The sequence below is a fragment of the Rhipicephalus sanguineus genome, chromosome 11 (genome assembly GCF_013339695.2).
Source record: "Rhipicephalus sanguineus isolate Rsan-2018 chromosome 11, BIME_Rsan_1.4, whole genome shotgun sequence".
Classification (NCBI taxonomy): Eukaryota; Metazoa; Arthropoda; class Arachnida; order Ixodida; family Ixodidae; genus Rhipicephalus; species Rhipicephalus sanguineus.
The window spans coordinates 21,558,336-21,584,403 of NC_051186.1; the positions used below are offsets into that span (position 1 = coordinate 21,558,336).

General features: G+C 49.4%; 1 protein-coding gene across 1 annotated transcript in view; it reads left to right on the forward strand.

Annotated features, from left to right (window-relative positions):
• LOC119374516 (uncharacterized) overlaps positions 1–26,068 on the forward strand; it is a 193,396-nt gene that overhangs the window by 104,440 nt on the left and 62,888 nt on the right. Inside the window, exon 5 of the mRNA XM_037644649.2 lies at positions 19,094–19,237. Coding sequence (XP_037500577.1) covers positions 19,094–19,237 — 144 coding nt within the window. The remainder of the gene's footprint in view (positions 1–19,093; positions 19,238–26,068) is intronic.

Consider the following 26,068-nt stretch of genomic DNA (forward strand, 5'->3'; position numbering starts at 1 on the left):
TTGTTTGCTGCAATGTCTTGCTGGGGGCCTGTTAGTCATAACACGGCACATCGTTTGCTGCAGCGCGCGACAGATGATTAATTAGAAGCTCCTCATTACCGATACAGCCTCAGTTTCGGTTTGACGGAGCTCCAAAAATGACAAGCCGCCAGGTGCAACTATCACCACCTAGCGAATGAAACGCTTGGTCACTTGAGCACACAGAACAGTGACGCATTTCCGCGCGGTCTGCATCGTCTGCTTGCATTCGCTTGTCACACGTGCTGCGTGATGTTGTCGCCGTTATCGTCCTCGCTGTCGTCGTCGGGCTCATCGTCGTCTGATGGCGACGATTTTCTTGCGGCTGGGATGGAAGGAGTTTTCGACGTGGCGAATAACTTCAGGTTTGATCCACTGGCGAGGAGCGATTCGTCGGGAAACGGCAGCGATACAAGCTATGGCTACTTTCAGACGACGAGTGGGTAAAGTGCACCTGAACTTGTATTCTCATTGTCGCCGCCAGCGCAAAGGTCGGTCGACACTAGTAGAGGCAAGGCAGGTTCGTGTCCTCTGGCCGAGCACGTCTGCGTGGCAAAAGATGTCATTACTCGCTGCACTGTCAATATTGGCAGACATTGCATGTAAGATGCACGTAGTACGTTACCTCGTGTCGTGGACGCTTAGGCAGTGAGGCATCACCCAGCTCAGGTGCGAGGCGTCCGCGGACGTGAAGAATGCTTGGTACAGCACCAGACGTGAGCGATGCACAGGGTCGAGTCGAAGACCCATGTACGTCAAGTCCGGCGCCTCTGTGGTAAAGCAATGCGCCTCGAAATGGAGCCCGCAAACGCGACTGTTCTGCACGGGGGACCAGTCCTGATACTCCTGACGTCCACAAGCGCGCACGAACTCGATCCACTTCTGCCGCCGAGGTTCGTCACGGGGAAACGTATGCTGCGATACGCCTGATCCCGACTTCGACGTGCAGAAGGAAACAGCGCAGAAGAATTTCGGCATTGTGGCCTGTCACTGCAGCCCAGGGAAATCAAGAAGTCCTTGGGAGCAGGAAACGGGAAAGCGGTAGTGTCGCCAAACACAAAACTTTCAACGCGTGCGCCGCGGCCACACACTCCCGAGCAGCCGCCGAGCAGACACCAACAGCACAGCGGCGAGCGCGTCAAAACAGAAATGGCGGCGACGACGTCATCATAACTTGTTGTACCGGCTGCAACTGTTATGTAGGGGAAGTAGGAGGATCACCTCGGGTCACCTCCGAGGGTGTCAATGCCACCAGGTGCGGCTGGATCGCGCACGCGAACTTCAAGATTCATATAAAATACGTTCCAAGCTTTATTCGCTGTCGATATTTTGCAGATGGTGCACGCACGTACACGGAAATCGATCCAGCAGGCTATCTCGGCCGCGAAATTTTGTGTCAATACCCCTTTAAAGGTCGTCGCCCCACACGTTGAGATGAGCGTGCGCCTCTACTGGGCGTGGTCGCTCGTGCGCGCGCGCTTATACTGCACTCTCACCGCAAGTTTGCGTTAAGTTAGAGAGCACGAAGATCACTTCGCTCACTGCTGCGGCCGCTTTTGCGAAAGAAGCGGGCTGCTCAGAAACAAATAAGTTACAACTGTGACAGTTCGCGCTCATGCTGTGCACACTTGTGCGTTCGTTTCGTGCGTCCTCCTTTGTATTTGACCAGCGCGCTTTAACTGTCGAGCTGCTACAGTTGTTAGTTCGCGCTCATCCTGTGTGTGTGTTCGTTCTGTGCGTCCTTTCTGCTTGAGCAGCGCGTTCCAAGTTTCAAGCTGCTTGCCGTTCTTCGCGTAACATTACAACTTGTTGCTATAGCATTCATTCCTTCCCCCTTGGGGCGAAACAATGCACAACATACGCTCAACTACGTCTGTGAAGACACGTTTTACTTTCCTGTTATACCGATTCCTATGACAGAAGGATCAGCCATGTTTTCTTGCGTATTTCCCCCTTCTTTAAAAATCTAGACATATCATTGTAGAACTGCGCTGGGGGCTCTGCCGACTTCGGCCCTGTATGATCATAAAACGCCACTTTTTCATCTAAACGACAAAATAAGGCAATGGCGCGTGCGCTAAGACCCAGCTGAGCGAGCAGTATTTCGGGTCGGCAGTTTAACTCGAAAGTGTTTTGTGCCGAGGTCCACCAAGGCGCCGTCTACGTCACGGATTAGACGCTGGTAAAATGCGCACGAACAAATAACAAAGCAAAAGCAGAAGAAAAAAATATCCCACTAAAGAGGACCATGTGGGGATGCGCATGGGTCGACCTAAAGTTCCGTTCATCACGGGCACCTTGCCCGATGTTAACGCGCCCTTGCATGTGGAGCACACCATGAATTCACTGTAGTTGCTGTTGCCGTTACTCGTCCCGAACTCTTGTTCGAGCACGCCTCGCGGGTTCATCGCGCGTCTGCGGAATCTCGTTTCCCAACGCCATCACATGATTGCTGAGAGAGCGTCAGGGGGAGAGGTCACAGCGTCTTACCCAGCCCCTTAAACAGGTCCGAACGCGCTAGCGCGTGCCAGCACACGTGGTTTAGTCTGCGTTACGCCAAGCTAGGACAGCATACGGCAGCCCGGGCCCCTAAAGTGCTCTGCACGTATCATCATCAAGGCGGTCGAAGAAGACGTGTCCTTGGCGCGAGCACGCGCTCTGCACGTATCATCATCAAGGCGGTCGAAGAACAAGACGAAGAAGACTTCTTGGCGCGAGCGCGCGCTCAAAATGTTACAGATGGCTATGGTACGTTTTAGAAAGTGGACGGTCGCCAATGGAACTACGGACAAAGCCCAGCGCAAAAGCTGCTTCGCATCTAAAGGTTTTGTTGATTTGGATGACCTGGAATTCGGACCCACGACCTCTCGGTCCGCGGCAACAGGCGCTGAGCACTCTACTTACTGCGCTACCGATGCTCCTGCATGATACTTCGCAAACTCTCCTTATATTTTTCACGGCTTTTCTCATTCACAGTGACCTTGGCGGGGGAACTGCGGCGTCAGGAAAATAACGAGCGCCGACAGGGAGCGCTTGGGTAGCTTCAGCTAGGTTTCGGTGCAGCGAGAGGCGGAAGGCGAAGCGGGAAGCCGAACGCCATCCAGCGTTCACGGCTCAAGCTACGAATTCTGCCTCTCACGTTCCTGAAGCACCTTATGGTATACGCGGGAGCACAGGCGTAGGTTACATTGCTGGGGAGCGCACACCTTGGCGTTTCTCTCCTTAAATGAGGACGCTTTGAATGAGTACACATCGAGTACCAGTGCTATGTGCTTGTTCATGCCATTTTTGCGAGGGATTCAGCGTATGCTGTGTCCAGGTGTGTGTTAACCACTGGCTACCACAAGGGTCAAATCAAGATCTCTGGCGTTAGTCGTCATCTTGGAGATGTGCCACTAGGCGTCAACGTGGGTGCATCCAAGTAAAACGTTGCTATATCTGCCAAACACCAATATACATTATCCAAGCTTTCATAGCTCGATTTACGATAAACAATCAACTGTACTCCTCTGAAAAGACGGTTCACTTTCGTGTGATACCGATACCTGTGAGGAAGGGATCAACCAAGTTTTTTTTTTTTTTAATTTTGAGTGACATTGCCTGTAAATGTTCCAAACAGGCAATGCTTGTTGGGGCCTCCTGGGGAAGTAAGTTATCCGCCTCTTTCATTTTCCTGTGCTGCCTCTGCCGTTTTGATAGGGTTCTAGTAGGAGCCGAAACAAGCGGCATTGTCAGAACTAAAGCCTTCGACATAAAGAGGCGCTTCGCAACCTTTCCGCTAGGAGAAGGGCGCATGCGCCGTGGCGTCATGAAAAAGGCGGATTCCTGCATACATGTGCGTACGTCCGGTGGTTGTTCAACAAAATCACGCATAGAGGATGTGGTCCTCTCAGGCAAGCAACCATGCTCTGCTTTAATTCCAAGACTCCGACCGACAATGGCTGTCCTGCGCATAACGTTAGCAGTAACAACCGGACATCGAACTTTGCAAAAATATGTTGCAGTGGCTTAGCTCGCCTATGCCAGGAGCTTTAGCAAAGGTCCAGCTGATTGTTCTTAGCTTTCCTGATTGTCTAGGATTAGCTTGATTATCATGCTTACTGCTGCTCCAATGACACACACATGGTATACATATTATGTGGCACATGTATATTTATTTTGCCAGGCAACTACTTCGGGATCCGATGAGTTAAGCTTCTCCGCTCTTCTGCGCCGTTGAGCAGTATTTGTGCTCTCCTTCTCCATGGCTAAACCACACTAGCAAACGCCACTCAGAGGCGCTGTCATGCGGCTCCAGCGCAGTGTCAGACGGCGACTGCACAGCGAAGGCGAATAGCTGTGCGCGCGCCGGCGCCAGTGCGTCTACCTCGGCTACGACGTCACTCCTCTGGAAAGCGCAGACCGGCGGCATCGAGTCGCGCGCGGCACCGGCGGAGTGCGCGGGAGGTGCCGGCTCCGATGCGCCAGCTGTGTGGCATCACTGATCCTCGCGCATGCGCAGCACGGCTCTTGAGGAGCCACGCGAAACTGGCTCGGCTAGGCCAGTGTCAATAAGTAACAACGTCCAGACCATTTCGTAGAAAGTGGCGAACCCAGGGGTACATGTCCGGTCCTCCGTAAAATAATCGACGCGGGTAGCTCAAGCCTGCATGGCCAGGGTTACTCGATATAGGCGATGCGCAAAGCGCCGACGACGCCATCTGCCGCCACGGCTCAGAAGCGTGGACGGGTTCGGGCGAACAGCGTTTCCGCGAGCGTGTACGCGAGTGCACGGATGGATGTGTTTTTCATCGTGATTTAACGAGTCTGTCGGGCTTCAGAGACGTCGGAAAATCACTGCTGCGCTGTCGGATGCTCAAACACATACAAAAACTCGCCTGGAACGCAATTTTACAAGTTTCCGGTGCTATTTCATGAGCGAAAGCGACGGCGGCGGTGGATTGCGGCTGTCCGACGCAGAAGGTAAGCAATCGCGCTTTGTTTAGGGCAGTGTTAGAACGATTACCGTGTTTTTATTTTTCCATTTATGCCGCTATGTCTTCAGCGAACGCTACTACGTTTACACTTGGTCGCCTCGCCTGCATTGTAGACGCTACAATGCACATAAGGTTGTTATTACTGATAAGACGCGATGCCTAGGCTCTCTTGAAAAACGAATGGCGCGAAGCGCAATGCTAGAGAATGTGGGGCAGCTGACGGATCCTTTACAAAAGCGCCGTGGAATCGCACGTGTGCTGCACGAAATCGGCTGCATTCTAGCTATTGATGGCACTGGAATGCGATCATCGGTGCAGAATGTTCGCTGTGCGCTCGCCTCAACGCTCACTCGCTTTATCGTGCTGCTCTTTATCGCAAGTTTATCGTTATGCAAGTTTATCGTGCTAGTTTCAGAGTTTTACCAACGCTGACCCTTCGCGTGACTGCACCTGTGAAATCCATGCGCCGGTGCGACAGCGCGCTCCCTCAAAATCTCTACTATGTAAACACAAGGCACATAAACGAAGCTACTGTGTCGATAAAAAAAAATCACAGCATATCCACGGGGTGAATGATGATGAGTGGGGCGAAGCTACGGAGGGAATCATCTGTAAACCGTGAAACTCTTCCGTGAAATGCGCCCAGTACATAATATAAAGAGTGTGAAACATCGTGTATATATTAAACATCAAACTTTTATTGTACTGTTGGTTTACGTGGTCCCTTCATTGTCACTTGTGATCGGTGAAATGCAAGGAAGAAGTCCGCTCCCGAGCGAAAGAGCGCCAAGAGCGACCGCATTCCCCGCTCGCCCTGTGCGAATTAAAGGCAAGGCTAGAGGGAAGACAGGACGCGCGTTCCACGACGCCAGGTCGGTAGCATGCCCAACGAAAGCCAACGGAACGCGATCGTGCAAGTGCTCCGGCTTCGCATCGCCTCATGGTTCCATTTAGCGTCCCAAAACCAAACATATTGCTCAAGGTGTGCCTTGCGTTTTTCGTAGAAATAATTTCTTTATCATGTACATTAAGACGAAAAGTTGAAAGCTCACTAGAGTGTATCGCCCGCAAAGTATGTCTTTTAGTGTGATTTAACTCTCGTACGGCAGGGTCCTCGCGCCGTTGCCGGTCCACCTCGCCCGTTGACGATCGGGCGAGGTGGCTACATATAACTACTACACTTTAAGAAAAACATCTGGCGTTCTTTCGTTCTGCTTTTACAAAACATCTGGCGTCTTTCGTTGGTTTATTTCATCAATCAACGGCGTTTTGAACAAAATTTTTATTGTTTAATCACGCACAGGAGAAATCTCACCAGGCACTACCTTGGAGGTAAACAATGGCTGCTAATGGCAATGAGAGACAGAAGAAGTCGGCTTTTAGCTAACACTTACACTTCTACTTCTACTAACGTTTCCTACTGGAACATGCCAATGGCTGCTAATGGGGAATGAGAGACAGAAGAATTCGGCTTTTAGTTAACGCGCACGCTGCGAATTTTTTATTGTTCAACAACGCACAGGAGAAATCTCCCACCGGCACCACCTTGGAGGTCAAAGCGTAAGACTTGTTACTCACTACTACGACCACGACGAGGGACGAACGGGTGCCGCCTTAAGGAGCTTCGCCCCTAAAACGTTGGTTCACGCGTGAACGTATGCAGGCATTAGTGATCAGGGCGTTATAAAGAAAGTTGTGTACTTACGATGAGCTCCACTTCGTAGGGAAGCTTGTTAACGCTTTTCTGTGGCAAACACTTGGCGCGTATGGTGACAATAGGGAGTTTTCGAATAGGGGCCCCAATCGTTTTGGGGCCCCAAAAAAATAGCGTCGAGGCCACTGCGCATGCGCGAGGCCCAAACAGCGTTTGGGTTTTGCGTTGGGGACGCTAATTCTCGAATTTAGTGGGAGCCCCAAAGCCACGACCTCCTCTATAAACTTCCGACCTGCTCATGCCGCCGCTCCCCGTGTCGCCAGATTTGCTTTTGCTTGTTTGCTTTTTTTTAGTTCTCCAAAGTGCCGCAGCACGCCTTGGCGCCACAACTTACCCCCATCGCTGCAGCCGCCAAGCTGCTGTTCTGCTTGGTGCGTGCGTGCGTTCGCTTGACGTTGTGTCACTCGAAGGCTATCGCTTGTCACATCTATCTTTAATAGAAAAAACGTAGAGCTGGCCAGGCAACGTAGTGCACAGGACCTATAACCAACGTGTAGCGAGAGCGACGGAGTGGATATCGAAGGATGGCTAGCGCAGCCGAGGTAAACAGCCGAGTTAGGTGGCTTGATGAAATTCAAAAATTGATAATTGAGGGATAAAACCGAATTGGCGTGTGCAAGACGGGGCGAGAGATCATTGCGAGAGGTCTTTACCCTGCAGTGGACACAGAATAGTCGGGTCATGATAATGACATCGGATATTTCACCCCTGCATTGAGATATTTGAAAGTTGTTGGATATCTGGGAGATTTTGTCTGGTCCCAAAAGCAGTGTTTACTGGATCCTCTGGCAGTATTTTGCTTTGAGCAGGGCTGAATTTTAGTTCTGCCAGTAGTTATTGCAGATGGAATGCTGATGGACTGTAGGAAAAGCGTGGGGTGCTAGGTAGAATGTGCATATATATTCCTTTATGTTGGTATATATTCCTTTATGTCCTTGGCACTAATAAATTGCATTTTGCAGGTATCAACATTTTCGTTGCAGATTAGATTTTCCTGTATTGGTATCTGATGGTTCAAAAGCAATGTTTGGACTAGATTATTATTTACTACTGGTGCTGCAGTGTACCATTGATTCTGGGAATAAGACATTCGTTTGAACCATAAGCTTACTTATCTGTTTCTTGCCATTGTAAAGTGTGAATACAGCCACTTACAAATGTTTTTGAGCGTTAAACTTGTAGGAAAATTCCAATTTTTAGCACTGAGCAAGCAATTTATGCACATTTATAGCCATGGGTGTCGGCAGGGGGGTGCAAAAGGGGCACTTGCGCCCCTCAAGCCACAATATATAGCACTGTCTTCCACCCAAGCCACACCAGCGCTCCCCCCCCCTCCCCCAGCCGATATTCAACACGGTTTTGCACCCCCCAAGAAAAAATCCTGCTGACGCCCATGTAATTATAGCGGTCATAATTGGACTTGTCTGCTAAGCATTTTATTGTAAGGGTGAATGCATCAGGTGAAATAAAATTTCCTTCTTTAATCTCATGCCACAGAGGCTTTTGATGTGTGTCGGTACATCATGCATCACGCGCATGAGAAGAGGTTCTTGATGGAAAAAGGAAAAGGAAAATAGAAAGGTGGGGGAGTGACACAGTAACTGTCTCTCAGTCGAGGACACCACAACCGCGTCACTTTAGGGGAAGGGGGGTAAAAGGGAAGGAGGAGAAGACGGTGGGAGGAAAGGGAAGGTCACAACAGGTAGAGGGCTGGGGGCAGAGGAAGCGGGGAGATCCGTCGTTGTCGTTGCTGGTCAGGCGCTAAGCACGGCCTAGAGGCGCTCTGCGAGTTGCGCGGCATCAATGTACTCGAGCATTGGCGTGCGCAGGGTTCCCCGGGGGGGAGGGGGGAGGGCGAAGGCTCATCGCGGTGCACCCCCTCCCTATTAAGTCAATGTATTGGGCAGACTTTTGTTCCCTCTTCTTAGGTGACTGGAGGGGGGGGGGGGGGCTCCCTGCCCTCCCTCTGCGCATGCCTATGATGATGTGAAGGAAACAATTGGCAGCTGAAGCCTCAGGCAGCATCAGGAATAGTACATTATTGGTGGGAAATACCATGTGGGTATATGCTAAAAGTTCGTGGAATATAACAGGGACAGTGTAAAGTGATTTAGCCATTTAAAAAGCATGCTTTAGATTATAAATGAAACTCGAGTTTCTATACATCGTTATGCCTATGATGGAAATAGAGCACTTGTCTCGTAACGCTTTGTATATGTGAATGCTCCAGCAGTAAAAGCGTGGTCGCATCGCCGGTGTGAGACGCGGCAATGCCAGCGACGCTCGAACAGAGGCCATAACTGCAATAAAGTGTGTTTGATAATATTTGTATGTGCGAGAAATTGCTGTAACAACGTTATGATAATCCGCCGGTTTTGTCGCACGCTTCCATCGTTAGACGTTCGCTAGACCCAAAGCACCCAGACGATAGTACAACTGCGCCCTTCTGTCGTCATCCGTGCACAGTATGACAACGATATACTTGAAGGGCGACGGGCAGGTCATGAAAACTTACACGGGTCATCACATGCGTCGTTCGTACCGTATGTCGTCTTCATTTGCGTTGTAGAAACTTCGGTTTCAACTTGTTACAAGATCGCACCGTCTCGCCGACGAACGAATTATTTTTGCGGCTGCTAGACAGCGGTTAGTTAAGGCGCCGTTGCACAAAATAAAGTGAGGAAATAAGGCTTACGTTCTCTGGGTTATGTGTCGCATTTTGCTTTCGTTTGCCTGCACTTAGTGGGACGCAAAAGCGCTCGCGCAGAGATTGAAATCCAGTAACGAACTTCCCGGAGCCATCCACCACGGTGCGTCTCACAGCCAGAATGTTGCTTCGAGACGTAAATCAGTGGATTGCTCGATCCACGCGTTAGAGGCTAGAAAAACAATGAGAGGAACGCGCACAGACGAGTTCACCACAACGGTCGTGCGTCGTCTGCTATGGGGGAAAGTTGTGGCGGCACCTGGCGGTACCTCCGGTCCCTACACGCCAATTTTTAGCTCCACACGCCTCCGTAGGGATGGCGCCGGTGAGCAGGTCGTAAGTTTATAGAGGAGGTCGTGCCCAAAGCCTGCCCCTAACGATTTGCGTCAAGCAAACATGACGGTCCCCATTGAAGCGACGGCTTTTGGCCAAGATTAGTGTCCAAAGCGCCGCAGACACGATTCGAAAACTCTTAGCTCCTGCTTGACCAAAAGCGAGCACACGCAAAGGGCTTTGGGGCCCCTATTAAAAAACTCCCTAGTGTCATCCCACACAGCTGTGACATAGGACACATGTCTACTAGTGGCTCCTTTGCGCACACTATCGCCGCAAAAGTAATTTGGGACGCGCACAAGCGGCAAATCGCACGCGCGCACTTCCGTCAAGCTTGCAGTGAAAGAAGGCGTCCGCTGCGCGACCCACTTGCGGTTCCAACGGCCGCCGCTACGCGGCTTTCAGTGGCGCCCCTATAGGCGCTGCGCATCGCGGATACACTTCAAACGTCGTCAATTAAGGAGAGAAACGGCACGGTGTGCGCTCCCAAGTAATAGGGCAATCTACACCGGCGCTCACGCATGCACTACCACACTGGGCTTCAGCAACGCTGGAGGCACAGGTTGGTAGTTCGAGCCGCGAACGCGCGCAGTCGTTCCATGTCCCGCTGGCCTCTGTCTCGCTCCACCAAGGCACGACATTCACCGGTCGACATCGTTGCTTTTCTGCAGCGCTTACTGCAGCAGTTTTATCAGTCGGTGCTATCGCACTGGAAGCAGTCGGTGGCGGAGAAACACCGTTGGTGCATGAGCAAGCTGCACTACTCTAATAACGAGTCGTCACACGCTAACACGAAGCGAAAGACTAAGAACGTAACATGACGTAACTGCGTCTAGGGCGACTCCCCGATGCTAGTGCGGCCAGTGTTTTTCGCTGGTATCGAGACGCTTTAACTATGGCCTGCGAGAGTGCGCGCCTGCAGGAAACCTACCGGCGCAATCTCGGACGCCACACTTTAACGGCGTCGTCGACGAATCGTTCTCTATCGGCGCTAGTAAGTGCCATGCCGCAATACTTTGCTTAACCGCTCACAGACGGCGGCACCACCCCGCCAACAGAGAGCACCATGGAGGAAGGAATATTAAGGAGAGGCCCTGACGTCACATTCGTGAAGCCTCCACATCGCAAACACCCGCATCGCCTCCTAGCGAAGGCGCAGCGAAACATTTCGCGACTTCCGCCGCGACGTTCGCAAGCGCATGCGCGCATCGCGAAACTTTGCAGTCTTTTTTTTAGTTTGTTTTTCGCCGTGCAAGCGGTGTAGTCGATTCACGCGTGCTGCTCCTTCTGTGTGTTCGTTAGGAAAGCTACGCAATGCCCAGCTGTTGCGTATACATTGTGCAAATCGCGTGCACTGCGGGCAGTACCGGTTGTCACTTTTCATGTGTATGTATACGTTCGCTTCAGTACTGATCACTAAGGCATGGTATTTGCATGCGGAGCTCTCGGATGTGCGCTCTGTTGCTTCTTACACGTTGTGTCAACTCGGAACACACGTGAAATTTTGTTTTTGGCGTCTGACGCGCCGTACATACCATGCGCTGAAGGCATCGTACGTTTTAGAGGCTGTGTCGTTCAAGCGAAATGGCAATAAACTTTTGTTGTTGTTATCGGACTGTGCGATCGGACTGTGCGGTGACTGTACGGAGTGCGGTGTGCGCTCGTTGCGTACGCACTGGAATTACAAACTTTACGTGCACGATCGCGTATACAATACAGCGGTGTCTTCTTTTCGACGTGAAGTTACGTCAACTACAGGTTGGCGTTGCGCCGAATAGCTACTGCGCTCACTCCATATACACGAGCAAATAACCGCTAATCGGGCAATAGATCTGGAAATCGGGCTACGAGAAAGGAAAAGAAAGGCCTAACGCCCAGCAGAACGCGTAAGTCACTGCGAGGTGAGTTTGAATACGATGAGGCAAAGGCTGAATGTTTTTGATTACGGCACGTACCGGTACTTTCTGTACTGTTGCACAAAAACGCTCCGCGAAGAATTCCAGCACGCAGCGCTCGGGCCTGCCACGCACGAACAGCCTGGTAAACGTCTGCTTGCAACATTTTACTGCGTGCGAACCGCACAATACGCGCTAAGTTTACGCCGGGACTACAAATCCGAGCAGAAGCGAATCACCGCGGAGAGCACGCCGCGGGGCGTCTGCTGTTTTGTTTGCCCCATACCGGTTTGTTTGCCCCATAAATCTGACGTCACTTCCGCCACACTTTTCGCAATGCATTGGGATACGATAGGGCCTCTCCTTAGTTTTTCCTTCCTCCATGGAGAGCACCGTGCGAGAGAGATATATAAGGCGTGTTGGCGGAGCGTGACACATCTGCCTCAGTAGCTTAGTCAGTTGAGCGCCGGGCGCTTATCGTCGCGGACTGAGAGGTCGTAGGTTCCATTCCCGGCGACAGAACTTTTTCTTATAGTTTTTTCTTTCTCATCCGTTAGCGTCCATTTTATCAACGTCATATCCGTGACGGAAATACGTGACTGAATCCTTGGTAGACCTCTGCATAAAACACTTTCGTGTTAAAAACGCCACGTGACGTGCCTGCTTCCGCACCTATGCGCGCCGTGATTGCAGCGCTCCCTAAAGTAAAAGACCATAGCATCTGGCTGGGTGTGCTACCTTGACAGGACAGCGACGATGGTGGTGGCTGTACGATGACGCACGTTTTGCTGGCAGCAATACAGGCGACAACCTCTGCGTATCGCTGTCATGAACCGCCGCGAGGGAAGCATATTGTTTGCACGCGGAACGTTAGGGAGCACTGCAATCACAGCGCGCATAGGCGCGCAAGCGGGAATGTCACCTGGTATTTTTTTTTTTTATATTTCGCGGACATCTGTAGTAAGGAAACATATAAATGCGAGGTTTTACAAACCGATCTACAACTTTCTCATCGGAAAGTTTTCCCCAGCTTTGTTTCTTCAAGAGGTAGTTAATTAAAAGTGCCTTATTTGACAATTAAGAAGAAAACAACAGTGCGACTTACTCCATGCAATAGTCAGCAACATGCATTTGCTCGCGTCGGCATATTTCCAAACTTTGGCGAGAGATCGCTGATGTGCCCTGTGTAGTGCCTTGCGCTGTACCGTAAATGACACTCTTCAGGCATCTCGAGCGACTTCTTTAAAAAGAACCACAAGTTACAGCCTTTTCGTGACGACAAAAATAAATACGGCGTTAGCAAGCCCAAAATCATGATTGCCGATATCCAAGCGTGAATTGTAATGTTCACCTGCACACTTATTATTTTTTGTGGTATGGCTAAATACTAGGCTTGTGCGAATAGTCGAGCACTTCGATTATTCGAACGAATAATACAGTATTCGAATTCGCTTCTATTCGAATTTAAATTATTGGAAATTTCGAAGTATTCAAAATGAACGATTAGACATATACAGGGTGTCCCAGCTATCATGCAGCACGATTTAAAAAAAGAGGAGCGGCATTACGCGAAGCAAACCTACAGCATATTGTTCCTAGCACACTGGAGTAGCCACTGCTATTTTTTTCGTTAATGAGGTTTGATTAATTAGTCTTAATTATATTTGTAATTCGACAAGTACTCACCTAATTGTCAAAATGTCAATTAGGCGTATGTAGGCATGTTCAAATGGCATCTAACTGCGCTACTTGATGCGCACTTGACTAACACATGATGCGCACTTAGATGTCAATGTGCTAATTGCGCGCCCATTTTTTCAGGTTGATCAAGAAAGCCCGCGAAATATGAAAAGTGACACGTGACTAGACTGTTGCGCGCTTCGGGAACCAGCGCCCTCAAACAGGCTCTCATGAGGTAGACAGAATTCATGGTTTCCGTGTTGTGCTGCAGATTACGAGACGGGGACGGTAGGTCGATACAGGGACACAGGACAGGTGTATCGACCTACCGTCCCCGTCTCGTCATCTGCAGCACAACAAGGAAACCATGAACGACCACCAACTAGCCCAATTCATCGCTCTTCTAAAGGTAGACAGAATCAAGGAAAAAATGCAGAAAGAGAAAAGAATCCATCGCCCTTTCTGCCATTCCCCGGCCTAAGAAACGCATCGCTTGGTTTTACAGAGTCAGCCCGTAATCAGAATACCTGCCGCGTTATCAGTGACCTTCTAGCAATCTAGCAAGTAACCATTCTAGCAATCAATATAAGAATCGTTGCTGGATTTGTCATACAATGTAAATAGGGTTATAACATAATATAGTCAGTAAATATGACTCTACAGAATATTGCAAAATTATCATCACATCTCAAGAAGCATTTGAGGCCGCTGATTACCTTTGCGGGTGGGAGCGTAGTCACGTGTTACTTTTTCATATTTCGCGGGCCTTCTTTATCAGCCTGAAAAAATGAGCACGTAATTAGTACGTTGTTAAAAATTGCGCACTTAGATGTCATTTGAGCATGCCTTCATACGCCTCATTGACATTTTGACAATTAGGTGAGTACTTGTCGAGTTACAAATATATTTATGACTAATTAATTAGGTCTCAATAACGAAAAAATAGCAGTGGCTACTCCAGTGTACTAGGAACAGTATGCAGTAGGTTCGCTTCGCGTAACGCCGTTCCTCTTTTTTTTTAAAATCGTGCTGCGTGATAGCTGGTATACCCTGTATAAACCGCATGTAACCCCTGTAAATATGGTTTCACTGCAGTGGCGGAATGCATACCCTGAGTTCACCTATCCAGGAGAAATCCTTTCTGCCGCGAAGCCGCACTTCAAGGTTAAATGAGCATATTACCATAGTCCAATATCTTTTCTGGTCACGAAACTACCACCTCAGTTTATTATAGAGCCAGCGGCGGCCACTAGGTGCGTTACAGTAAAAGAAAGGCTAAAATGCCTCGATGCGCGCGCCCCCGCTTAGGGTGGTGTCAGCTTTTGAAAGGGCAGTTGTCGCCTCCTCGGCCTTGGCGAGCGTGGCCGCCATTTTGACTCCTCCGCCCGGTCACTCGTGGGTGGCACGCTTGCTGTTGTCAGGTCGGTGCTCGTTTCCCTCCAGCTTTATGCGCTCGCCAGCGTCACCATGGCCGGCTGTTGCGTGCCACAGTGCAACAATCATTCCAGGTGCGCTGGAAGTTGTATCGTTTTCGAAGAGACCCGAAAAGAAGGCTTCTTTGGACAGTAAACATCAAACGTGGCAAGTGGCAGTTGACGAACACATGATCCATTTCCAGCCGGTGTGGGGAACCCAAGCTCAAGATTACGGCGCGACGACAGCGCCGCGCTGCGGCTCTGGACAGAAGCTCTGGCGCAACTGGGGGCAGGCGCGGCCGACTCAACCTGTTCGTCGGCAGCGGGAACACGCGCGCGCGCGCTCGCTGCTCAGTCGGTGCGGGGAACTGGGGCGCCGTGCCGACAGCTTGGCACGCTGAACCGAGAGGCTTGCTGCGCGAAGCTGCATTTCCACGTTGGCAGAAGTGACCCCGCGGAAGCGCAAGCGAGGTCTGAAGTATTGCTGTGTCGTGGCCTGTCACAACGGTGCAGACAACACCAAGGCACGCGATTCACGTGCGAAACTATCGGTTCTCGGGCATGTCGCACGAAAAATAAAGGCGGCAAGCGTGGATAGCTGACAGCGCTGTCTCGCCTTCTATTAGATGCGAAGCAGCTTATGGCGGGGGCGATGTCCGTCCCTCCCGCGTCCGCCGTCCACCCCACACTGCGCATGCGCGTCCCCTCCCGCTCTCTCTTCTCCTACGCACCCCCTCTATCTCCTCCCGTCGCGTCCACACCCCCACGGCACGTGCGCGTCCCCTCCCCCTTCTCTCCTCTCCTACGGTCCGCCCTCTCTTTCCTCCCGTGGCGTCCACACTAGAGGTGTGCACGGGCTCCGGGTAGCCCGAAAGCCCGACCCGGCCCGCGGGCCGGGCTCGGGCGGGCCGACGTACTTTCACCTCGGGCGCGGGCTGGGCTCGCGCTACTTGGAGCTTTATCTGGCCGGGCTCGGGCCCGGCGCAAAGTCCGACTCAAGCCCGAAATATAGAGAATGAGCGGGAATTGTTTTCCAGCACGCATACAGCGCCTTTTCCGCGACCGCCCTTTACCGCTTTTCCTTTCCATTCGCTACATTAAACAAAAGGGGAGCAGGTAAAGCACTGCCTCTGTTGCACTCCGACAAACAGAGAAGTAACACCACCTGAGCTAGTGACGGCGCCACACGACTGTTCCGCGTTAGATTTAAGGACAAATTCCATATGAGTGAAAATGCACGCGACAGCGACGAGCGACCCGACGTAGATCGCCTTCGTGCAAGCTGACACTTTCATTGGCATACCCCATACACGTGACGGCTTTGGCGAGCGAACTCCATTGTTGCTCGCATGAGGCTGTCTACTTGTATAGCAAAAGTGCCGCGAACAGTCTCTATTAGAGACTGTTCGTCGTGTGTCGTTTGATCATATTCGATATGCTCAGTAAAATGCCAAATTACCGGAAAACGATGTTTTTTTTGTTTTCGCAGCGAACCTTCAAAAAGCCGGGCCGGGCCCGGGATTATGTTTTCGTACGTCGGGCCGGGCCGGGTGGGCTGGCAGCCCTTTGCTGTCGGGCTCGGGCGGGCCTTCGACAATGTCAGCGGGCCCGGGCCGGGCTCGGGCTCGGAAATACGGCCCGTGCACAGCTCTAGTCCACACCCACACAACGACTGCGCGTCATATATATATATATATATATATATATATATATATATATATATATATATATATATATATATATATATATATATATATATGCGTTTTAATAACCATAAGTCACATTCGATAAGCCTACCTAATCTACCTCTGTCCAGGCACGTTAATATTCCTGGCCACTCTTTCGATGTACTCGCAGCAACTATACTGGAATCATGTTTCCCTTCGCACCATATATGATAGAGAAATTCGCGGGTCATTCCTCATACACAAGTTCAAGTTCAACGCTGTCTCATCTGGCAGAAACAAAAATCCAGGCAAGCTGACGTTTCTTTCGGCGCGGACCTAGGTTCTAGCATCATCACAATCATCATAATCACTGTATACGCAGGTTTTAGATGCGAAAGCATCTTATGCTCGGGGCAGTGTCAACGCCACCTGGCAGTCTCCGTTCTGCGGCGTCCGCACCCATACTGCGCTCACGCCACCTCCTCGCGTTCACGGGAGGAGCTGGGAGGAGGTGACGTGAGCGCTGCTTCCACTTCGTTCTCCTCTCCCGTTTCTCTCTCTCCGCCACAGCTGTGCGCTCATATATAATCAACGCCACCTAGTTGATATAATGCGGCGCGCGCTTGATCCCGTTGCACTCTCCTTCGCAACGGCGCTATGGACGCTCGCGAAGCTGAACGTAAACGGGAACGCCGGCAAACGAATCTCGAAGCTGCGAAAGCACGCGTTCGCTGTGCTTCCGTCATTTTCTCTCTGTGCAACGGTGTGCGAAACGCCATGAACAACGCCAACGTGGGCGCTAGATGCAGCGGCAGCGCCACCGCCGCGGAGCAGAGGAAGGCTCGGGAAGCCGAACGTAAACGTCAGCGTCGGCAAGCGGTAATTCAAACGCCTCGGCAACCACCGTCTCATAAGTCACATAAGAGAAACGGAAACTCGATGCGCACCCCCCGCGATGCTTTCGCATCCCACCATGGTTGCCCATAGGGGGAGATGACGTGTTTTTTTTTTTGCTGCACGCTTTCGTTGGATCGCTTTTCTTTGCTTTTTGTTGTCGATGTTCGCACCCCTTGAAATTGTTTAGTAGCACACCTTGTCGTGTTCAAGCGATTTTTTTCCTATATGCTTTGCAGAATTGTCGTTTTTGTTTGTAGATCTTGTCGCGGTTTTCAAATTGCTAGTCACGCAATCTGTTTCATGGAAGCGCCAGTTCTGTCAGATGCGTTTACACGCCTTTGCAGTGACCTGCTGTTGTCACCGTGCATGACTCGCCTTACTGCAGTGAATACTGTGTGATAGTGATAGATCACATGTTAGGGGCCCCTTATATAACCTGTCTACTTAATTAAAGAAAGAGCGCATTTCTGTATCTTGTGTTCCCTGATAAAAGCCGGTCCCCGGCTGAAAAGTTGGAAAAATATTACGTTTTCGTTTAGCACGTCCTCTACTTCGTGGCATTGGTTCTACTGGATCCAAGGACACTTTCGTCCTTGGATCCAGTAGAACCAATACCACGAAGTAGAGGACGTGCCAAACGAAAACTTAATATTTTTCCAACGTTTTAGCCGGGGACCGGCCTTCGTCAGGGAACACACGATACATACGGAAGTGCCAGAAATGCCGATACAGCAATGCCAGAAATGGAATTTCTGCATCGTGTGTTCCCTGATGAAGGCCGGTCTCCGGCTGAAACGTTGGCAAAATAAACATTTCTGTATCGTGTGTTCCCTGAGGAAGGGAACACACGATATAGAAACTTTATTTGCGAGTAGGCGCCAATGTTGTTCACGTTTTTCTTTCTAGTGTCTGCGTGCGCGTCTTAACTAGTCTAAACATGAATCATTACCAACTAGCCCAATTTGCCGTGCTACTGCAGTAGAGTTTGGTGTTCCTGGTGTACATTTGTTACTCCATCTTCTGTGCACTGGAAGATGCATGCAATGGTCACGGTTTTCGCGGAACCGCGCCACCGAAGCGTCAGACGTACAACTTCACTGTGTCCGTTGGTCATTCAACCTCTGGCAATTCAACCTCTAGGCAACTCGCTTCCAGGGGCAGAACATTGCGATAACTTTTCCCCTCAGAGGCGAAATACTGCGACGACTACGGGACACCGACTTGGCTGGAAATGATTTTATGGACTCGTCAAAGATCGGACTTGTGTACAAACGCCGTGTGTAAACAATGCCTTCTTCGAGGCGGTGTACACAACGAACATCGTTCTCAACGAGGGGCTACCGATAAACGCCCGGCGCCACCTCTTACGCGGTGCACTTATTTCTGATGCAAATGAAATTGTCACAAGTTTAGCACCGTTGCGTCCGTGTAGGTGATATTTCGCGTTTTTAGTTTTAAACAAATGTTGACACATTTGGCAGGATGTTGATGACCAGATCTCAGAACAAGTTTTCAAGATGCTCACGTGTCATGCTAAAACCAGTAACACAAGGATAAATCTTGACCATTATCTGTACGGCAGAGTCTTAGACAAATGTTTTATCGTGTATCTGGCAATATGTCGGATGAGTGTTTTCATTTGCGGGTCGTTTACATCCACTGTAGTAATTCCCCCCCTCCACTTCGCCTTGGTAATAAGTATTTTGAATGCTTACACTATACTTACCGTATAACAAAATTGGGCTCCACGATGTGCGCTGGTGACGCCGAATGATGAAATTGTTTCTGCAGGAAGGTACCTGGATGAGACATGCGCCCGGGACTCCGACTGCGAGAGCCTGGTCAACAACTCCTATTGCAGCAGCGACCGATGCGACTGCAAGAACGGCTACATCCGCGAGGGCGCTCTGCTCGACGAGCAGCATTGCGAGATAGGTAATCACCTACCGCTGATGCTGGCATTTCTCACCTATAATAATGCACGCCTGCCTCTGGTGATTTCAAAGGAGCTGCGCAGCATTTTAGTTACACAGTCAGGAAGCGCTGCCCATCAGAAATGAGGGTTGCGACGTGGGCTTGTTGGTTACTCATTTGAACAGCTTTTGGTGTAGCGCGAAAGGAAACACGGACACGAGAAGGTGTGGTGTTATTTGTGCCTTCTCGTGTCCGTGTTTCCTTTCGCGCTACACCAAAAACCCATCAGAAGTCGAAGCTTCTGCGAACGTGTGAGCAAATTATTATTACACTGCATGCAGCAGGGTCGCTCACCTCTGGGCAGATTACGACGGGGCCGAACGCGTATACGGAGCTAAGGGTACGGTCATTGGCAGCTTTCGACATCCTCGGTGATGTTTATATTATTAAGACGAAAGCCGTAGATGCCTCATCGAACGCGGAAAGTGACCGTCGGGGGTGTCAACGCGAGGGATGAAAAAAATATCGTCATGGAATGACATCACTGTTACGTTACATAACATGATGTCACTTAGAATAACAGAGAACTGAGCTAGTTGGTAAGTATTCATTCTAAAAAGACAGGGCGTGCAAACACGGGCACAAGAAAGAAGTCAGGACACCACAAACTCCGACTAACAACTGAAGAGACGCACAACGGCGGAAAAGAAAGAAGGCATGAAAACTTATCTGCGCATGCCCATGCAACAGGCGAACTACAGCTGTGCACGGGCCGTATTTCCGAGCCCGAGCCCGACGGCAAAGGGCTGCCAGCCCACCCGGCCCGGCCCGACGTACCAAAACACAATCCCGGGCCCGGCCCGGCCCGGCTTTTTGAAGGTTCGCTGCGAAAACAAAACATCGTTTTCCGGTAATTTGGCATTTTATTAAGCATATCGAATATGATCAAACGACACATGATGAACAGTCTCTAATAGAGACTGTTCGCGGCACTTTTGCTATACAAGTAGACGGCCTCATGCGAGCAACAATGGAGTTCGCTCGCCAAAGCCGTCACGTGTATGGGGTATGCCAATGAAAGCGTCAGCTTGCACGAAGGCGATCTACGTCGGGTCGCTCGTCGCTGTCGCGTGCATTTTCACTCATATGGGATTTGTCCTTAAATCTAACGCGGAACAGACGTGTGGCGCCGTCACTAGCTCAGGTGGTGTTACTTCTCTGTTTGTCGGAGTGCAACAGAGGCAGTGCTTTACCTGCTCCCTTTTTGTTTAATGTAGCGAATGGAAAGGAAAAGCGGTAAAGGGCGGTCGCGGAAAAGGCGCTGTATACGTGCTGGAAAACAATTCCCGCTCATTCTCTATATTTCGGGCTTGAGTCGGACTTTGCGCCGGGCCCGAGCCCGGCCAGATAAAGCTCCAAGTAGCCCGAGCCCGGCCCGGGCCCGAGGTGAAAGTACGTCGGCCCGCCCGAGCCCGGCCCGCGGGCCGGGTCGGGCTCGGGCTTTCGGGCTACCCGGAGCCCGTGCACACCTCTAAGGCGAACCTATCAGTCCGGCACGCGTGGCGGTCTACGTGGAAGATAACTGTTAAGGCATTTGATTTCATCTTTATGCAAGTTAATCGACGGTTGGCTCACGCATGCGATACGACTATTCTCGATATGCCATGCTTGAATCATCAGGCGCGTTTCTTCATTTCTATGCCGGTACAACACTGTGCATTCATCGAATTTTGGCGTGCACTTACAATCTGGACAATGTAAAGATAGATTAGAAGGTGAGCCCCCTGTTAGCGATCTCTTATGTTCCAGCAATCTCTGGTTAATGCATCGGTGTATAAGGTCCCTTTCAGCTGCGGCCGCTTCTACGTAGGACAGACGGCCGATGCATTAACCAGAGCATTAACCCACTCATCATCATTCACCCCGTGGATATGCTGTGGATTTTTTTAATCCAACCGGCACGCTTCTTGGCTAACGGGTCTGTGGCCTCGCAAATGCTGATTAGTTTCTGTGGAGCGGAAAATATCACATCTACCTTCACCTTTCGGCCAATTTTCTTTAAACCATGTGAAACGTTGTGCATGTATGGCACGACACCCTTTTTCATTCTATGAGCACTGCTCGCGCACGTTCCATTTTATCTGTTTATCTTTCCTAGTGCACTTTCTGCCTCTGAAATAAGAACATGGCCGGGGTACCCTGCTAGAAAAAGGCGTTCCTTTTGATTATGAAAGCTGCTAGATATCTTATGAGGGCATGATTTGCGAAGCGCGTTGTCGAAACAAAGATTAGCTATTGCTCGTTTCACCAGCTTGGAATCGGATGACTGATACGGAAGAGCATCTTGTTGTCACGAGGGTGATAATCCCAACACTCTTGATGTTCAGACAGAAAAATTCCTAGGTCTAAAAATTGAATGACAGTATTAACAGGTAGCTCGTGTGTTATCACCAAATTGTCAAAAAGGTCAACTACATCACTTACACGCTGATTGGAGTCAAACAATACAAGGTAATCATCTACGTATCTGAACACTTTGGCGATCTTCACCCCTGACATACATGCTTCGATACGTCTGTCACGGTGGGCCAAGAAAACATCACTTAAAATGGGCGTCAGACACGACCCAATACAAGCCGTCCTCCATATAGGACACTGAGAATTAACGGTGCTATGTGCGGGTGTGGTAAGCCTTGAAACGTTTCACGTGCACTCCGACATCTTCCTCCGTGGCGTCTTTCACACAAAGCACACGTTTGCCCGGAGAAAGCGGTCGGCACGTGGCAGCATGAAAAGCAAGTAATGTCTACGCTTGCACACGTTGAGAATGAGGGCTGCTGCTTGATTGTCTGTAAGTGGCGCTAGTCATCAGCTAAAGAAATAGCGATGTTAGAGTGCGTCAAAAAAGCGTCCTATATGTAGCACACTTGGCATATATGGGTTAAGCTGTCTACTAGTGTATTTCAGAGTGCTTGCCGGTTTTTCTGACCAGGTTCTGCTTTGGCGCGCCTTCATTCAAATTTCATCACTTAATTCCCTGTCACGGGTCATTCCGGTGTTCCGCTGCGCTTTGTGCGCGCCGAGCGCGATCAGTTTCGATTTCCCCCTGAAATTCGATTATGAATATATGCGTGCAACTTCTCTGATTTCTAAAAAATAGGTATGCCATAAATTGGCACGCACTACAACTTTGTAATATAAATACCTTTCCTCAAGTCAATAATAAAAAGGTAATTAGCGTTCTTTTTCTTAATTAGTCGCGTCAACGTCACTTTTGCTGCGGGAAACTATTTCCGCTTCGACGTAGAGTTCACGCCAGAAGTCTCAAAACAAACCGTAGTGACAATATATTTCGATATGCCACCTGGAGTGACAAGCTAAGTGCTGTAACTCAAAGTACAAACAAGAAGCCATCGCACGGCAAATATTAAAAGCCAAGCAACACTTATTAGGCTGCGACAGAGAAACACGAGAGATTAGGGCAACATGCGTGGCAAGACAAATATCATGCGCAAATACTAAAGATACTAAAAGATCAGTAAACAGCACTTAAACAGTCACTTTGGTCGCCATACTACCAATGGAGCAGACGATTTCAATGCAGTATGGGAAAGAAAACCACTGCAAGTACAAATATACTAAAAGGTCTGAGGGGGGGGGGGGGTGGAGTTATGACACCACATACAAGAGGCGCCTTAACAATGACCTGACAGAACAGTTCAAATGTATTGTCCGGGATGTTGTGGCAGATCTTGCGAAAGAAAACAAGATTCCCCTGAGCCCGGCGGCGGGTAGGTTCTATACCCTGCCTAAAATTCATAAAGAAAACAATCCAGGTAGACCGATTGTGTCTGGAATAGGAGTGAGAACCTCTCGCGCTACGTCGATAGCATTGTTTGTTCCATTTCCTCACACTTCCCTCGTATATTAAAGACACGAATCATTTTAGGGGCGAAGCTCCTTAAGGCGGCACCCGTTCGTCCCTCGTAGTCGTAGTAGTGCGTAACCAGTCGTAACGCTAGTACCAGATCATGACCTCCCAGGTGGTGCCGGTGGGAGATTTCTCCTGTGCGTTGTTGAACAATAAAAAATTCGCAGCGTGCGCGTTAACTAAAAGCCGAATTCTTCTGTCTCTCATTCCCCATTAGCAGCCATTGGCATGTTCCAGTAGAAAACGTTAGTAGAAGTAGAAGTGTAAGTGTTAGCTAAAAGCCGACTTCTTCTGTCTCTCATTCCCATTAGCAGCCATTGTTTACCTCCAAGGTAGTGCCTGGTGAGATTTCTCCTGTGCGTGATTAAACAATAAAAATTTTGTTCAAAACGCCGTTGATTGATGAAATAAACCAACGAAAGACGCCAGATGTTTTCTAAAAGCAAAACGAAAGAACGCCAGATGTTTCTAAAGCAAAACGAAAAGACGCCAGCTGCTTAACGAAAGACGCCAGATGTTTTCTAAAGCAATGGTTTTCTAAACAATGAAAATTCACAGCGTACATGTAAAATTAAAGTGAGCTGCAAGTCGTCATAACTCTCATCGAACCTTTAGTATAAACGCGCCCGATCTCACGTCGGTGATGATGTGCTGGGCAGAATTCACGGAAGATTCACGGTTTACCGATGAACCTCCGCAGCTTCGCCCACTCATCATCATTCACTCCGTGGATATGCTGTGATTTTTTTAAACAATATTAGTGATTTAGATATTCCCGATGGGTCTTTTCTGATGATACTTGATGTTTGCTCCCTTACACCAATATTTCCCTTTCTGATGGTATCCGTGCTGTTGTGCACGCGTACAACGAGCCTGATCTCGACAAAACAATTGACTCCTCCACACTGGCTACACTTCTCAATTCTTGAACTAAACAACTTCGAGTTCAACGGCCAATACTATGTTCAAGTTAGCGGCACTTCTATGGGTACCAGGATTGGCCCTAACTACGCAAATATCTTTATAGGCCTCCTAGAAAACGAGTTTCATGCGCGCTGCGATTTGAAGCCTTTTTGCTACAAACGCTTTATCGACGATATCTTTTTAATATGGCATCATGGCGAATCCCAGCTTCTTTCTTTCATCGAGGATTTTAATAATGGCAACCCAAATATATCGTTCTCGCATTCATACTCGGTCATCAATATTAATTTTCCTGACGTTGCAGAAGCATTGCACGAACAGAAACTGACGATTAAGATGTATAGAAAACCAATCGATAGACATCAGTATCTTCATTTTCAAAGTGGTCACACGAAACACTGCAAAACCAGTATTCCATATATAGTCAGGACATTCGCTTTAAACGCGTCTGTTCCGATAGCAGTGAATTCATTCGCAACGGCGAACACCTTCGAGGTGCACTAACCAGACAAAGATCCCCGCACGAATCAGTGACGACGCCCTCAAAAAGCCTGACAACACCGACCGCAAGGATCTGCTTACAAGTAACAAACAATCAGCAAGCTCTTCACGTAACGATGTGAATCTCGTCCTAACGCACTCAGCATCGGCTCCTAAGGTGGCTAGCATTCTCAAGAACCACCACAATACCTTGATTCAAAGTGACCGCCTGAAAGACATTTTTACGGAACCACCCAGGGTAGTTCATCGCCGAACATGTAATCTGTGTGATACCTTAATATCATCGAAAATAAACAACCGATCACACTATGGCGGCTGTCAACCTTGCAGTAAACCCCGCTGCAAGGTCTGCCCACACATGACAAGTTGACATTCCGTAACTAGCAGCGCCTCAAACTTTTCTCTCAGAATCAACAGAGACTTTACTTTCGATAGCGCCAATGTTATCTATACATGCTTGAGTGCTCCACGTGCCGCAAGCAATACATCGGTCAAACCGAAACGTCATACAGATTACGTTTTAACAACCACAGAGTCCACGCTTCTAACCTACCTCATCTTCCCCTGTCAAAGCATGTCCAGATGCCAGGTCACTCCTTTGAAAAAATCAAGGCCACAATACTACAGTCTGGAATTAAAACTCATCATGACCGAGAAGTTCGCGAATCTTGCCTCATTAACAAATTCAACTGTCTTCACTCCGGCATAAACGAAAGCATCGGACGCGTTGTCTTTCTTTCTGCGTAACAAAGTTAATCATAGTCATGCGCTAACCTCACCCCCCCCCCCCCGCCCCTACACACACACCTTTTTGTATATTTGTATTTGCAGTGCTTTTCTTTCACATACTGCACTGAAATCGTCTACTTCATTGGTAATATAGCGACCAAAGTGACTGTTTAAAACATATGCGCATGATATTCGTTTAGCCACGCATGTTGCCCTAATCTCTCGTGTCACAGCTTAATAAGTGTTGCTTGGCTTGCGACGGTTTCTTGTTTGTACTTTGAGTTACACCAGTTATCTTTGTTAGACACAATGGTAATGAGAACTAACAGACAATAATGCCAAGGAAAGTATAGGAGATGTTATTTGTAATAATTGGGATATAAATGTGAAGAAAGTAAAGTGGACGAAAAGATAACTTGCCGCCGGCAGGGACCGAACCTGCGGTCTTCGAATAACGCGTCCTATGCTCTACCACTGAGCTACGGCGGCTATCATCCTCCCGTTCACTTTATGGGGTATATATGTGCATTTTAAACCTGGGAGTCGTAGCCATGGCGGCGAGTGTGGAACACTTTTTCTGCCTGTTGGCGTCACGTAGCACGTGAACTCTTTACGAGCTGGCAGTTGACCAATGATCTCTCGCATACTACCTGAAGGCATCGAGTCTGGCAGACCGAGACCCTCGCTATGAGTGAAGTAAAAAAGGTGACTTTTAAGGGCTCGTTTTTCTTAGACACACTATTAATGAGAACTAACAGACAATAATG